Source organism: Oryza brachyantha, chromosome 8, assembly GCF_000231095.2.
Source record: "Oryza brachyantha chromosome 8, ObraRS2, whole genome shotgun sequence".
Classification (NCBI taxonomy): Eukaryota; Viridiplantae; Streptophyta; class Magnoliopsida; order Poales; family Poaceae; genus Oryza; species Oryza brachyantha.
In genome coordinates, this window is record NC_023170.2 from 15,146,321 (window position 1) to 15,161,992 (window position 15,672).

The following is a 15,672-nucleotide window of genomic DNA, read 5'->3' on the forward strand; positions in this document are numbered from 1 at the left end:
GTTACATATTTAAATATTAAACGTAGTATAGTTATAAAATAAATTTTAGATTAAAAATCACGAGACATATCGTTGAGTCTAATTAATTCGTCACTAGCACATTTTGATTATTATAGTATTTATAGCTAATCATGTACTAATTAGTCTCAAAAGATTCATCTTATGATTTTCTCCGTAACTATGTAATTAGTTTTAATTTTAATGTTCATACATATTTAATGTTTTATTTAGATGCCTAAAGATTCGATATAACGTTTTTTTAAAAAAATTAGAAACTAAACGGTTTATCTCCATCATCACCACGGAAACAGTGGTACAGTACTCCTCCCTTTTTATCGGGGAATACTACGATCCTACTTCCTCGGACGAAATTTTTTTAACGTGTTTAGCGTTCGACCGTTCTTTCTTTTTAAAAAAATAAAATTTAAATTTAAATAAGACGAAAGAGTTAAATATTGTATAAAAAACTCAAAATAAACTTAATGACGAGAGTATTTTGCTTCCAAAGAGCACAACCTGAATCAATTTCGTAATTTCCCACTCCATCTTTTCGCTTTCACTAATACTTAAGCCAAAATCTAAATATTCAACCTTCAATTTGGAGTTAATTTTTAAATTTTTTCACTAAAATTTATTTTGAAATATTAATTTGTAGATCGCTAATGATTCATATATAAAATTTCTATTTATAGATTATTTTTTATTTACAAATATAATAAACCGTTTACCTTAATCACCCCTTTAACCTTGCAATCTGTTTTCTTTTTCATCGGAATGTTTAACTCGTGCTACATGCCACTCGTGTTATCATGGAGTATCTGCCCGTGTACGTCGTGCAGTAGTAATTTTAACTGTAGGCTAAACTAGGCTCTCACCTCACGTCAACGCCTAAGGCAACCGCGGTCAACTCACGCCGAGCACTCAGGCACGTGCTCGCCCACCCAAGTCCAACACTCCTCCAACCGGCGCCGCTAACGGCCGTCACACTACGCCGTCACGGAGAGAGAAAGAGAGGTAGAGAGAGAAAAAAAAACTCGCCTCGCCTCGGCTACGCGAGGAGAGAAAGCAAAGACAAGGACGCCGTATAAAGAATCGTTCCCATCCCATCCCACCACCACCGCAGGCCAGCGAGCGAGCGAAAGAGAAGACGAGCGAAACGAAGCGCACGAGAGCCGAAAGCACTCGCCGCCCCGGAGAGATTCGCGCGCCTCCGCTTCACCACCCCGAACAAGTACTTCGTCGTCGTCGTCTACGCGTCGCAGCCAGCCGCCGTGCCGCGCGGGCTAATGCGCGGCCATGGGACGGCAAGGTGCGCGCCGGCGCTCGCCTCTCCCTCCTCCTCCTGTGTTCGCCGCCGGCATGGGTTTCGCGCCGAGGGTTTCCTCCCCTCCCGATTTTCTTTCTCATCGGTTCGGTGCGTGCAGGGAATAAGGCGACGAACGATTTCCTCTCGCTCTACGCCGCCCCCGCCGCCACTGCCACGGGCTACTCGCCGCCGCTGCCGCGCCTCTCGGACTCCAAGCCGCCGGCGCCGGCGCCGCCCGCTCAAGGTGAGCTCACGCAATTCTGCTTGTTCTTCTTTCCCGCCAGATGTGAATCATTCACGCGTGCGTGATGGTAGTATGGTACTTGGATCTCCCGTCTCCATAAACTTTGCCAAATTCGGTTATTTTATCTCTGAATAGGAGTATTAACTGGCCCGGATTAAGCAATTACCGTCGTAATCCTACTATTTGCAGTCGTTTAAAACATTATGCTTTATATCTTGCGGAAAAAGAGAGACTTTTTATGGTGTTTGGTCCAGGAAAACGACGAGTTAACGAAGGGAAATGATCACGTGTAGCTAGCTGGGAGAGAGGGTGGGACTGGGACGCAAAGAGCCGTCCTCGACTTCCTTTCTGTTGCTATCTCGGTTTTCTTTTTCAAAATTCCGATTGCTAGTGCAAATTAAAAAAAGTGGAGGGCATATCATTATTCTTGCAGGTTGTCATGCCAGATCATTATCGATCGGATCTGCGCAACTTGATTTTTGGATTCTCGTTGTTACCACAAGTTTAAACTGCTTCGTCGAAACCATTTATTTGACTGTATCGTGCATATATGCTATGGATTGTGAATTGCAAAAAAATGCCATTTTTTTTGTTGGTTATGAACTGGATGAGTTTAGTACTGTGCTAATGGTTGATTGAAACTGTGATCATTTCCGCTGCAGGTTTCTTCCTCAAGACGCACGACTTCCTGCCGAAGGTCGAGAACAGAGCCGACCAGTCGCCGCCGGCTCATGCCGCGGCCACCGCCGAGAAGCAGCTGCGCCACCAGCACGCGAGCGGCATCGCTGCGTTCACCATCAGCCACGCCCACGCGGCCGCCGCCACCGCCGCCGTCAAGCAGGAGCCGCCCTTCGCGCCGTGGTGCCAGCCCGTCGCCGCCGTAGATCCCCGAGGTATGTTCCCGCCGTGTTCGTTCGTTTGCTTGCCCCGGTTGCGCGTCCGATGGTCGTGGCGCCGGTGCCGGTGGTTGAGCGGAGCGCCGCCCTCCTCTCCTCTCCTCCACCCACGAGCCCGGCGCGGCGCCTCTCTCTCTCCTCCTTCCGGTGGTTGGCGCGTCGCCGCCGCGGGCGCCCGTGCAGCAGGTGCGCGGCTGCCGCGGCGAGCACGTCGACCCGCGTGCGTAGCTGGTGGCCACCGCTGACACGCGAGGCTCTAGGGTAGGCGGGGCTAGGCGGGTAGGCCTGGCCGGCCGCACGGGGGACGTGGGCTCACGGGGGCCCAGATGGGTGGGGGACGGGCCGGGGTCGGTGTGGGTCAGAGGCTGCGTGCCGGGTGCACGTGGATAGCCGCAGCCAGAGTAGGGCCGGGGGACGGGCCTGCGCGTGGGCCATGCGACGTGAATATTACTAGACGGATTGATAATATAAACCGCTCGGTTTTGTTATTTGTAAAAAAATCAAAATAAAAGTTTATATTTATGAGAAATTTATTTGGATTTTAGCATTTTTTTGTCTCTTTATTAATGGTTTTCGTAAAATCTAGATATATCACTTTCGATTTTGATCAAATTTAAGGTTAAATTTTAAAGTTTTGATTTATAAGTATAAGCAGAAGCGAAAAGACGGGTAGATAACTAGCGTGATCATTTGTATGTAAAGTTGTTATTAGTGAATATTGGGCTTATTAGGCACTCCTCTCTGGTTTTTTCTGACGTCGTTGACTTTTTGATTTATGTTTAATCTTTGTCTTATTTAAAAATTTTGTCTAAATATACAAAATTATAAATCATATTTAAAGTTACTTCAGTAATAAATCAAATTATAATAAAATAATCAATAATTATATAACTTTTTTAATAAGATTAAGGGTCAAACGTAGATAAAAAAAGTCAACGACGTCGAAAAAAAAATCGGAGAAAGTAGTACAGTACTAGTAGTGAAGGTGTCTAACCAAAGCTAGAATTCACAAATTTTGTAAAACTTTCACGTGATACAATTTGATTAACGTAAACATTCTTACGTCTGAATGAATCATGAACCCGAAAATATCGGTTAACTTCTGTATTGCCACTCCTTTAGTCCTTTTTAGTACTGTATTAGTATAATCTTGTTGTCCTTTTGATTCGGGTTTGATTCACAACACTGTTTACTTTTTGATTTTTCTTTGCATCTACTACAAACTACAAGTAATAGCTGTCCTTTTGTCGTTGAGCAAACTCTTCTTTCCATCACATGCTTATTTTCACTTTTGTATAATCTTGTACTAGTACCTGTAATCTTTCCAATATTCCAAGTCCAAACAGCACATCCAAAGGCGAGTAGATGTGGATTAAATATTAACAGACCGTAGGATCCTAGGACGTGGAAAACAATTCAATAATCATCCTCACTTTGAACTTTGGAAACATCTAATGATTCTCTTCATGCTAGTAGTACAGTAGTTCAGAGAAACCGGACGAAAGGGGCAGGAGAAAAAGCTAAAGGCGTGTGCTTTGTGCTGTTTATCCACCCGGCAGGTCACCAGTGGTCGCTCCCCTTCCCCGCGCGCGCCGTCGCCGTCGCCTCCTCCAGGCAGCAGCAGCAGCAGCCGCCGCCGGAGCGAAAGTGTGGCGGTGGACTCATGGACGCCGGTTCCAGATCCAGTGGCGGCGCGGGCTTCGACGACGACGACGGCCTTGCCGCGCGCCGCGAGGTTTCCTCATCGCTGAAAGGTTAGCTCAATTCTGCCGAATCAGTTTCGAATACGCGCTTTTGGAGACGTTTTGGATGGGGAGGTGGTGGAAAGGAGCGATTTTTTGTGGTGATTTGGTGTTAATTTTGTGTATTTTTGGCTGCAGAGCTCGCGGTTAGGGTGGAAGGGAAGGGTGGGAGCTGCAGTGGCAGCGCTGGCACGGATCAACTACCGAATACGCCACGCTCGAAGCACTCCGCCACCGAGCAGCGGCGGCGCAGCAAAATCAACGACAGGTGAGTGGGGAATCCGCTCCCATAATCCATACAACGACTTGAAGTGCTCTCGGTTACTTAATCTGTTGGTGGTGTATATACATAAGGATCTTGGTCCGATCTGAAAATGAGGTTTGTCAACTTTTTATGTACCATTCAAATGTTTGCACTGGTAATTAAGTAAATGTGGATAAAAATATGCGTCTGCTGCCTCGACGTATTTCTGTTTTAGCTGGGAAAGATGGTCTGCATGTAGAATGTGGTGATGCCACTGGAAAGTGGTCATCTTATCAAGACCAGGTGTCCATTATCTTAACCTCTGAGTTGGTTTGAGGAGACACATATCGGTACGACTTAAGGAGTGATTGAAGACGGTGCCCATCTTTTCTACTGCATGTTGTCCGTTATCTGAGATGCTGGCACCTGTAGGTGTGGTTAGGCTAGGAAAGGGATTAATATAATAGGTCATTAGGTCATGGATATCCTGCTGCTAGTATATTGGAGTTCAAGAATCATGTGCATTATGATAGTTAAACTGATGATGCACTATGATATATCTCTTAGTTTAGGTTTTCGGATTTACATCCAGAAGAAAAACATTGTTCCTGTATTAGATAATATTGTTTAAACGCTCCATTCAAATTTATTTTCCATGTGCGATTATTTTGCAGATTTCAACTACTTAGAGAGTTATTGCCTCATAATGATCAAAAGAGAGACAAAGCATCATTTCTGTTAGAGGTAAGAAAGTAAATCAATTTATGGTCTTTTTTTTAATATCTTGATTATCAATAATGATGCTGATTTTAAACAGGTTATTGAATACATTCGGTTTTTACAAGAGAAAGTTCAAAAGTATGAGGTTTCATATCCAGAGTGGAACCAAGAAAATGCAAAGATTGTGCCATGGACAAACATCTATTTCCGTTCTTCCTGGAAAAATGCGCAGGTAAGTTTCCTACCCATTACCAAATCTTTCCATCTCAATTGCTAAGGCCTATAATGAGGTTTTAACAAGACTTCACTTCATCGCACGCTTGTTTTGCAGAACAAAAGCCAAATTCCTGCAGATACTTCACCTGAACCTCCAGAACATCTAAAAAACGGTTCCTCGTATATATTCCCTTTTACAGGGAACTCTGATAATAACAATGCAGTTCAAACGGCAGCTGCTTCAGGTGCACAGGATCAGGCAGAAACTGATCCCATGAGTCGCATGCCTTACAGATCAGCTGATACTCCCAGTCCCAATAATGTCGCAGGTACAATTTTAAGTCCCAACTATAGCTTTATAACTTGCAGAAACTTGTACACACCTTCACCGGAGTTGGAAACTCTCTCAACCCTTGTGTTTGTTAATATCTAGAGAAAGTTACATCTCAGTCGCAAGTTCAACTGGTGAGACCATCACCTGCAGAGAACAACGTGGGAAATGGCAACATGTTAAATAACTCTGGCCTTGCAATCGATGAAGGAACAATCAGCCTGTCAAGCCAATATTCCCAAGAGTATGTACTAAGAATGTTTGGCTGTAAAAACCGCTTTCCCTTATCTGTGTCATCATTTTTTACTCAGTTCTTTTCAATTTTGATGTGCAGCACCTGACATGCATGGTTTACTTTCCACATTTTTTCTGTTGATAAAGTTGAGTTTTGCTTTTTGTCCATAACAGGTTGCTTAACAAGTTGAATCATGCCTTGGAAAACTCAGGTATAGATTTGTCCCAAGCCAGTATCTCAGTGCAGATAAATCTTGGCAAGAGGGCATCTACTCCTGCTGCAACCTCCACTTCTAAGGTCGGATTTATTTACATCATATAGACACTAAGTTATGTTTCGCAATGTCGAGTTTGTTGGTTATAACACAATTTGGACGTCCAACTCTCCGAGGCATTGCTTAGACAATATCAGAACTTATTAGCAATGTGACACTTATTAGTTGTACAATTGTTATCTGACATGCTATGTACGTTATAGGAGCACACTGATCCAGCCTGTAATAGTCAAGCAATGGGGCATCAACTTAGGTTGGGCGATGGCGCTGAAGAACACCTACAACTACAAGCCTCAAAGCGACACAAATCAGATAACAGCTGATGGTTACTACTAAAAACCCTGAGAATTCAACCATTTTTTGCTCCTGCCCACTTACGGGGAGCCCCAATGTTTGTATATTATGTTTCCGTGATATCTCGAGAAAACAAGGCCTTGGTGTATTCTTTCATTTAATCACTTCGCCATTCTAGTTCTCTAGGGAAGAAAGGAAGCTTCCATTGCAGATTGTGAAGCTGCTTTTGTCCATATGCTTCCATTCATATGAGAAGTTTCTCCCTCTGACAGAGTTCTCTTTTGTAACATAATTCAAAAATGAACTATTCATAGTTCCATCACTCCCCTTTATGCTCTCTTATCTATCTCTGAAGATTGAAGTTACACAGGAGTAACAAGGACAACCTGTAATTTGTTTCTACTGACTATGGTATCTGTAATTTGGTATTCGGACGTTGGTAAATTCATATTCCACTTGTCATCCCATGGTGTCTACTTGTGATTCGACATCGGCTAGCAGTGAAGGTGGAAAACCAAAAACCAAAAATTAATTTTCTGTCATGGCTTTTAGAATAGTATGAACATATATATATATATAGATATATATATATATATATATATATCTATATATATATATATTATTTATAAATTAGTTTTTATTTATAAATATGTTGTTTGACAGTTATCTATAATATAAAGGGTTAATTAGATTCATACCATTACAATATGCTAGCTTAGAAAAATACCATTACAATTTAACTAATTGGAAATATGCTATGATTTTCCATCTCTTATAGGCATGCCATTTTCTACACCTTAAAGGGTACTATATTTTCGTATTACCTAAAATGTCCTTTGCTTCATCTCGATCCTCTTCTAAAAGAGGACTGATCCCCTCGACGGCCACTGTTGCTGCACCCTGGCCGCCATTGTCTCCGCGCCATTGCTGCGCCGGTCGACCACCCTCGTCGTCACCGTGCCAGCCTCTCGCCACCCAGTTGTTGTGTGCATTTCGTCGAGCGTGTCGCGTGCAGGTTGATCTGATGGACGGTGGTTGCTCCATCCAGCGCCAGTGCCGGCGTCGGGGCCCCGGAAGCTAGCGAGAGAGCATTGAGCACACCAGGCTGAGGGTATACCACGACGTGCTGCAGCGGCTCAGGGAAGCCGACGCGCTCGAGGCCGTCGGGCTAACAAGCTCTGGACGCACTTCCACCACTTCAACGCCAGGTTCCTATCCAAGCTTAGCTCGCCCTTCATCTCTGTGTTTGAATGTTCGATTTCGTCACAAAGTTTCATCTTTAATCAATCCATTTGCTTGTTCTTTTATTTTGATGCTGCAATTATGCGTTTGGATGTCAATGTTGAGAGGGCAGAAGATGTTCTGATGCACATGAAGCTGCTCGACAAGCTGCCGTTGTTGACTCCCCCGTCGTCGCACCAGCCGGCTTGCCGCCCTCGTTGTCTCCACACCGGTCGGTCGCCGTGGTTCACCTCCAGCCTTGGGGGCATTTTGGGCGATATGAAGGTCCAACAGCCTTTAATGAGTAGAAAATGGCATGCCTCTAAGAGAGTAAAAATTATAATGGCATATTTTCAATTAGTTGAATTATAATGGTATTTTTCTAAACTGGTATATTTGTAATGGCATATATCTAATTAACCCTAATATGAATATGTAGCAAGCCTGCCTTCAAAAACCTGGGATCTATACCATGTGTCCCAAAATACTTTATTTTTAGGACTTCTTTAAGGGACTTCCTGGTTCTATTTTACCATTCATTGATCATTGATCCAATGGTTAATATTTCTCCTACCCTTATTGGAGGTAAGACCATATAATTAGAAAATGTAATAATGGTTTTACACCATTAAAGTGTTTGTCAATATGGTAACAACAACATGATACTGCATACCATGTGTCGGAGATGTGGGCCAGGAGTATCCCCTGCACGCGGTTGACGTGCGGCAACTGTGAGCCCAATTCTCGAGCCCCCAAAGATGAGGGGGCAAAGGGGTCGGCCCTGACAAGGACGTGCCCCACTAGGTCAGGGCCGAAAGAAGTGCCACGAGCAAGAGCCGGGGGAGGTCAGGGTGCCCCGACCCCCTTGGGCGCGTGGGCCGTGGCTTTCGGGTCCACCACGTGTCGGGTGTAGTCGGGGCGCCCCGACCCCCTCGAGCGTGTGGGGCGCGGCTTTCGGGCCCACCACACGTCGGGCATAGCCAGGACACCGCATGACCGCATTTATTGCGACAAAACGAGGGGCATAGCGCTTAACGCCATCATTATGATGGGTGCTTGTCACGTTCGGAGTTTTATCCCAAGCCTAAATCGTAAAAAGAAATTCGTAAATAACAATTGGCTTAATTAACTCAGGAAAAATCCCTCTAAAAGGAATTAATTTAATTAAATCGAGGTTCCAAATCTATTAACAGGATTTAAATTCAAATTGCAGAAATATAAAATTTGATCAAACAAATTAATTTAAAACTCGGAAAAAGTGGGGTTTTCCTTTTTCCCTCCTTTTTCCTTTCTTTTTCCCTTCCTTCTCAAATTGGGCCGAAGTCCAATTTTCCTTCCTCCCTTTTCTTTTTCCTCTCCTCCTTCCCGGGCCGGCCCAGCCGAGCCGGCCCACCACCTCTCCCCTCGGTCGGCCCAGCCGAGCAGGCCATCGGCCTCCCGCCCTCTCCCGCGCGCGCCTCCCCTCCGCCTGGGCCGTCGGCCTAGCTCGCCCGCTCGTCAGCCCGCGCCGCGGCGAAGTCCGTCTCGCCTCCCTCCTTCCTTGCGCCACTGACAGGCGGGTCCCACCTGTCAGCGACCAAGCTTCGCCCGCGCCGCACCGCACCAGCCGAGTCCACCGCCGCCCCGACTCCTCCGCCCGCCGCTCCGCCACCGCAACCGCCGCCGCCGAGTTCGCCGCGTCGCCGACTCGGTCTCCACCGGCCGCTCCGCCCTAGCCGGCACCGCCACCCTTTAAAATCCCCGTGCCTCTGCCCCGCCGCCACTTTCCCCCTCTCTGCCCGAAGCTTCCCTCGTCGGCCGTCAGCCGCCGATCTCCTCGTCGGCCGTCGGACGTCGCCGCCCACCCGCGTCACCACCGCCGCCTCGTCTTCGCCGACCTTCCGCCGGCCTTCGTCGCCACCAGTGGTCGCCGAGCTTCGTCGCCGCCCCCTTCGTCCCTCCCGCCGCCGTGCCCCGTCGTCTCGACGCCGTTGGCCGACCTCGCCACCGAACGTCGCAAGCCGCCGCTCGTCCGCGTCCCCACCTCCGCCTCGCCCTCGCCGACGCGCCGCCGTCTCCATCGCCGCTGGTGAGCGCTCCGCTTCTCTCTCCCTCTGTCTTCCCTCTTTGCCGCCGCTGCCGACCTCCCCGTGCCATCGGTAAGTGCCGGTCGTCGTCCGCCGCGCCGCCCGCTTGTCGCCGCCCGACGTCGTCGCCGTCACGCCGTTGTTGCTGTGCCATTCGCCGTCACTGCCGTGCGCCACTGCTCCGGTTGCGCCGTCGTCGTGCGCCGCCGTCAAGGCCGCCTCTCCTCTCCTCTGTCGCTGCCGCTTGGCCGCTCCGCTCACCTCCGCCACCACTGGTCACCGGACCCCGTCGCCATCGCTGGTCGCCGACCGCCGCTCGACCGGCCACCGAGCTGCGTCGCTGCTTGGCTGATGCCACCTCCTCCCGCGCGCAACCATCGCTTCGCTTTCCTCGGTCACGCTGTCGCTCGCAACGGTCGCTGCCAATCCCACCGCCCCACTGCATCCCCCTCTTCCTCCGTCCCGCGTGCCGTCGCTGGGTGTCGTGCGCTGCTGGCGCTCGCCGTCACATCTCCGCCCTTTGTCACCGTCGTCGCACGGTCGCCAAGCCCCCGCTGCCGGCGTCCGTCATCGTCTCTCCCTCCCGCCGCTCGTCGCCGCTCCGAGCCGCGCCACCTCCACCTTCTCCACGCCGACTCGTCGTCGCTGTTCTCGTCGCCGTCCCTTCGCCCGTCACCACCTTCTCCGTCGCCGCCACCCCTCCGCTCGCCGTGACCCCTACCTCGCCGTGCGCCGCCGCCCGTCGCCTCGCGCCGGTGGTCGCCGACGCCGTCGTCGCCCTCCGGTCGTCGGTCGATGTCGCCGACGTCGACGCCCTCGCGCCGTCGGTCATTGCCGTCGCCACCTTCTCCTTCTCCTCGGCCCTCGCCGTCTCCGCCGCGTCGTCGCCACGCGCCGTCGCGCCGCTCGCCGCCAGCCGCGCCCTCCTCCCCTCTCTGTTTCCCTCTCACTGGCCAGCGGGTCCCACCCGCCAGCCCCTCCCTCTCGGTCGGGCCCGCGTGTCAGCCGACCACTTCCCCTCTCTCCCACCGACAAGTGGCCCCCACCCGTCAGCACCTCCTCTCTCCTCGCTGACGTCAGCAGCCCCATTAATTGCGCAATAATTGATTTAGGACTTTCCTGTTTAGTTTAAAAACCCAGAAAACTTCTAAAATTCATAAGTAATTCATCTAGTCTCCGTTTAGGTCCATTCAAGTTTCATTAAATCCAGAAAAATGCCAAGAATCCATTAAAAATAGTTTCTTTCTCTGTTTCAGTAGTTTTTTAGCCTGTTTTTCTTGTTTTGCCTTGTTTGTCGTAGGTTTTTCCCCCGTCGCAGCGCCGTTCGTTCTCGAAGTCGTCGCCGAAGTTCCTCGTGGGTCTAAGCAAGGCAAGTGGCACCCTTCTTTGATCATATTGAACCTATGTTTATAAAATCTCCCGCTTTTACATTCAAACATGCATTGTATTCAAATGTATTTACTTTATTTATCTGTTGGGCATTTACCTTTATACCCGTTGATCCCTATTTATTATTATTGTCATCCCAGGGTTAATTTGACTAGACTTAGGGTTAGGCAATGCTTAGCCATGCTTAGTTCAACTAGCTCACCAATTATTATCTAATTATTGTCACACTTTGATAGACATTTAATGGTTGTAATCATTATTCATTTCCCAATGTGGATTAATACAACTAAAATATTGCTTATGGTGGGTTGTGGGTGCATGGTTTTGAGAGTCGCACCCATGGCAATTAAGGACCGGTTCTCAGGAAACCCTGAAGGTCTTACACGTACTAACCACAAGCCAGAATGGGTAACGGTGAGACTCGTAATCTAGCTTGTCCCTATTCGACGTACCGAGGCAAGGGTAGGCGTGATGGAGTATGAACGGGCAATCGTGTTGTAACGAAAGCCTCTGCTGCTTTCGGATCTACCAAGGCACAAGAGGGGACTGCCCGACTTGGTGTAAAGGAGGGGGTGAAACCTGAAGTGTGGTGCGATTGTTTAGGGAGGGTTAGGTGAAAGGTCTTATCATGGTTTCCGTACTGAGGTATCGTGGTGATACGTTGGGGCATGGTGACATGGTTTGCAGCCATGTCTTGTGGGTAAAGTTGTACACCTCTGCAGAGTAAAACTATTCGAATAGCCGTGCCCGCGGTTATTGGGCGAATTGACAGACTCACTGGGATTAGTTGAACCCCTTTAATAATTTTATTAATCTCGGAATTGGTTTGACCCTGCGCAATGTGGTGTAACGTTGGCAGAGGTTTGGGTCTGTCGCAACGTGGTTTAACGTTGGGCAGAGGGTTGACCCTGTCGCTACGTGGTGTAACGTTCGACGGTGGTTTGGGCCTGTTGCAACGTGGTGTAACGTTGGACAGTGTTGTGGTATTTTACAACTGTTATTCACTTATCCTTTAATGTATTCTATTACCTTTATTCTTTTAATCTCTGTTATTTGTTTAACTGCTGCTTTATTGCAACTAACCTTAGCCTATCCTTGATACCCTATTGCATTCATTATTCTCCCTCTCTTGGGTGTTACTCGTTGAGTACGGTGGTTTGTACTCAGACTTGCTTAATTTTTCCCCCACCAGAGCAAGTGTCAGAGCCTGTGTCAGAAGAAGGTTGTTTCGAAGGTTGAAGTGAGGTTCAGTCCGCCGTCAAGAATGCCTGTGGTGTGGAGCCGTCTTCGCCAGCTGAAGCTGAAGATTAGATGGTTTAGTTTGTTTTTCTTTTCTGTTGCATTTCGATAGATAATTGTTTTTATTTGTTTTTAAGACGTGAAACTGTGTATTAATTTGTCATAGTGTGTACTCGGACTGATGTCTGAACCGAGATTTAATACATGCTATTGTTCAGAAATTTGGTATAAATTTCTGGGCGTGACAGTGCTGGCGTGTGCCAGCGCTATATTAAATGTGACGCAGGCATGCGCTCACCTCACCCCTATTTACCCCGGGTAAATAGGCAGTTAGGGCATGTCGTTCTGGAAGCACAGTGGCATCTCTGCCGCTTTAGGGTTAGTGATCTTTGTACTAACGAGCTAATCGATAGCTCGAGTGCTGGCTCGATAAACTAGCAAACTAAAAGCCAAGCTCGGCTTAACTAATTAAGACAACAAGCTTGAGATGACCTTAGGCTTCATACGAACTGATCTGAGCCATAAGTTTCGAGCTTTTGTCTACCCCTAACTATTTCATACCTTTGCAGATCCTAAGTCAATTATATTTTATTCTACCAAACTCTAATAGCATAATTGCTCAGAAAATGAAGTTTTTTGTTGGACAAACAAGGATGACAAAAAATGAAGTCTTTATGCGATAGGGGAGAAATACTCCATCCGTAGCAAAATAATTTTTTTAACCAACTTAACATACACAAAACTAATTAAAAATATAATGTTCGTTGCTCTTTTTTTCATAGCTCAATACATTTTTTTCCATTTGTTCTATGTTTTAACCAACTTAAACATAATAATTACTTAAAAATAAATTATTTATAGAACAAACCACATGAGCTAAAGATGAATGGATCCGCCTAGTGATTAAATGTTTAAAATTTTAATTTTATCAATCAAATCCGGTCACTGTCGTTGGATGATAATCTGAAGGCGTGCACACGCAAGTCAAAAAGCCCATACACGCACCCCTAGCCCCCTTGTGCGCGTGTTTGATTGAAGAAAAATCAAACGTTTGATCAGTAGCAAAAGTAATGCCCTATTTAGTTCTCAAAAAGTTTTCCCAAAAATATTACATCAAATTTTTAGACATATAATGGAGCATTAAATATACATGAATATAAAACTAATTACATAGTTATAGAGAAAATTGTGGGACGAATTTTTTGAGTCTAATTAGTACGTGATTAGCCATAAATGATACAGTAACCTATATGTGCTAATGATGAATTAATTAGGCTTAAAAGATTTGTCTCGTTGTTTGTTGGCTAATCTATAATTTATTTTATAATTAGACTACTTTTAATATTTAAATGTGTGTTCGTATATCTGATATGATGTTTTTTTAAAAAAAAATTACAAATTAAGCGAGAACTGAAGATGGATTCTTTACGAAACTACTAGCAACTGATGAGAAAAGATTGTCAACCGTACCGGCGCCGCCGTTGCGTCATACACATCTTATATTCCCGTGATTTCCTGCCGCCCACGCCGATCGATCAAGTGGCCGCCTGCCTGCCTGCCTGCCGCCGCGTCATCGCGACTCGCGAGCAGCAAACCACGAACGACCTGCAGCCGAGCACGACGTGCCAACGCTGTAGCAGAAACGATTAAATAGGGTACGCATTGTACCGTTGTACGTTCGCTGGTTCTCTGAATTTGATCAAAACAAAACGTGCAGGACGGACGGATAGGTTGCTTCCAGTCCAAGGGAAAGTCGGCCTCCTCTGCCGATCGAATCTGCGAGCCACGCGAATTCGCGCATTATCCTATCGTAGCTCTCAGCTCTGGACCGACCCTACCAATGACAGCGGCGTTGAGACGACGGATTGATCGATTGAAATATTCCCCATGTCAGTCATGGCTATCCATGAAACGCCGGATCATAATCCTTGAGACGCGCAGAGATCAGATCACTCGTCGTCAGGACCAACCTAGCTACACCTACAACGCCGAGCAGCCGACCCATTTTCTATCCCGTCTCTTGGACGGCGTCGCACCATGTCGCCACCGCCGGAGTCAAAAGGAAAGCCTTAATGGCTCGAGACGATGTAGGCATCGCGAGAGTGTAGTGACAGAGCAGCTGATACAATGGCAGCTCGTTCTCAACGTCTCATCGTCACGTTACCGCGACATGCGAGGCTGGCTGTATCCGGCGTACGGCTAATTAGCGACTTCGTTTCTTGCTCGTGTTGTTGTACCAGCATCGATTGATCGAGTGGACGACACGGGAGGCGCCCCGGCGCGGCCCCACGCGCGAGAGAGACCATGAGATGTTGCTACCGGAAATTGTGTCGGGGAGCAAACAATGAACCCCTAGCCGACGAGATCACGAGACCATCGGCTCGAGAGGGGAGGGGAGATGCGCGCCACGCACTAAACCTGCCGTTGGGAGGGTTTGGGGATCCCCGGCCTCACCCATGCCCACACCCAGTGTATATCATGCCCATGCATCCCCTCCCCATATCCACTGTCATCTAAATTATCCATATCCATTGGAGAATGGGTAAAATTGATGGATATGGGTAAGAAGATTTGGGTAATAGGCATAATAACACATTAGCCTGATAAAAACCAGGACATATTAGGGATAAAGACTGAAGTTTTCAGTGAAAAAACAAAGCAACTGCAGAGAACGTTGATTTTCTCCAAATATCAACACAAAATAAATTATGACATTGGATGGGGAGCACTGGCCCAGGCAAAATGACAGAGATGTCTATTGTTTGAAACATAATACATCATCAAAGCCATATAATAGCAGCATAACAATATCTGTTGTTAATCATAAGATGCAATTCAAAATTAGTGACTGGCTAGCATCAGGAGCAATATGTTTCACTGTAGTCTTAACAATTTTAGAAAACATGCAACATCACATCCTCGTTCAAGCTGATGTACAGCTGGCACTTCTTGAGTGCAGGACACACTACCTGCAGTCATTTGTTCCACAAAATCACCTGTTTCAGAAAAAAAAGTTAGCAAGTTTATCAAAATTGCAACAATATTGCACTATAATATTTGTGATATCTACCTGTTATATAACCCCTTAGCCAATCCTGTGTACAAATCACAGCTTCAAGTGTTTGAGGGAGTAGGCTACATCTCTTGTCATCAAGTGTTTGCTTAGCCAAGCTGAAGCATGATTCAGAAGCTACCGTTGACATAGGAACACTCAAGATATCACGGGCCATTTGAGAAATAATCGGATATTTTGTA

At 46.9% G+C, this 15,672-nt stretch overlaps 1 protein-coding gene across 1 annotated transcript; it reads left to right on the forward strand.

Moving 5' to 3' along the window:
- The first annotated feature begins 1,131 nt into the window (after positions 1–1,131).
- Positions 1,132–6,824, forward strand: LOC102707148 (transcription factor BIM1-like). Its single transcript, XM_040526944.1, has 11 exons — positions 1,132–1,309; positions 1,425–1,550; positions 2,213–2,443; positions 4,006–4,200; positions 4,327–4,456; positions 5,107–5,176; positions 5,250–5,384; positions 5,484–5,697; positions 5,802–5,943; positions 6,108–6,231; positions 6,412–6,824. Exons 1-11 carry the CDS (start codon positions 1,297–1,299, stop codon positions 6,529–6,531), a joined length of 1,500 nt encoding a protein of 499 aa, XP_040382878.1. The 5' UTR covers positions 1,132–1,296; the 3' UTR covers positions 6,532–6,824.
- The last annotated feature ends 8,848 nt before the right edge of the window (positions 6,825–15,672 follow it).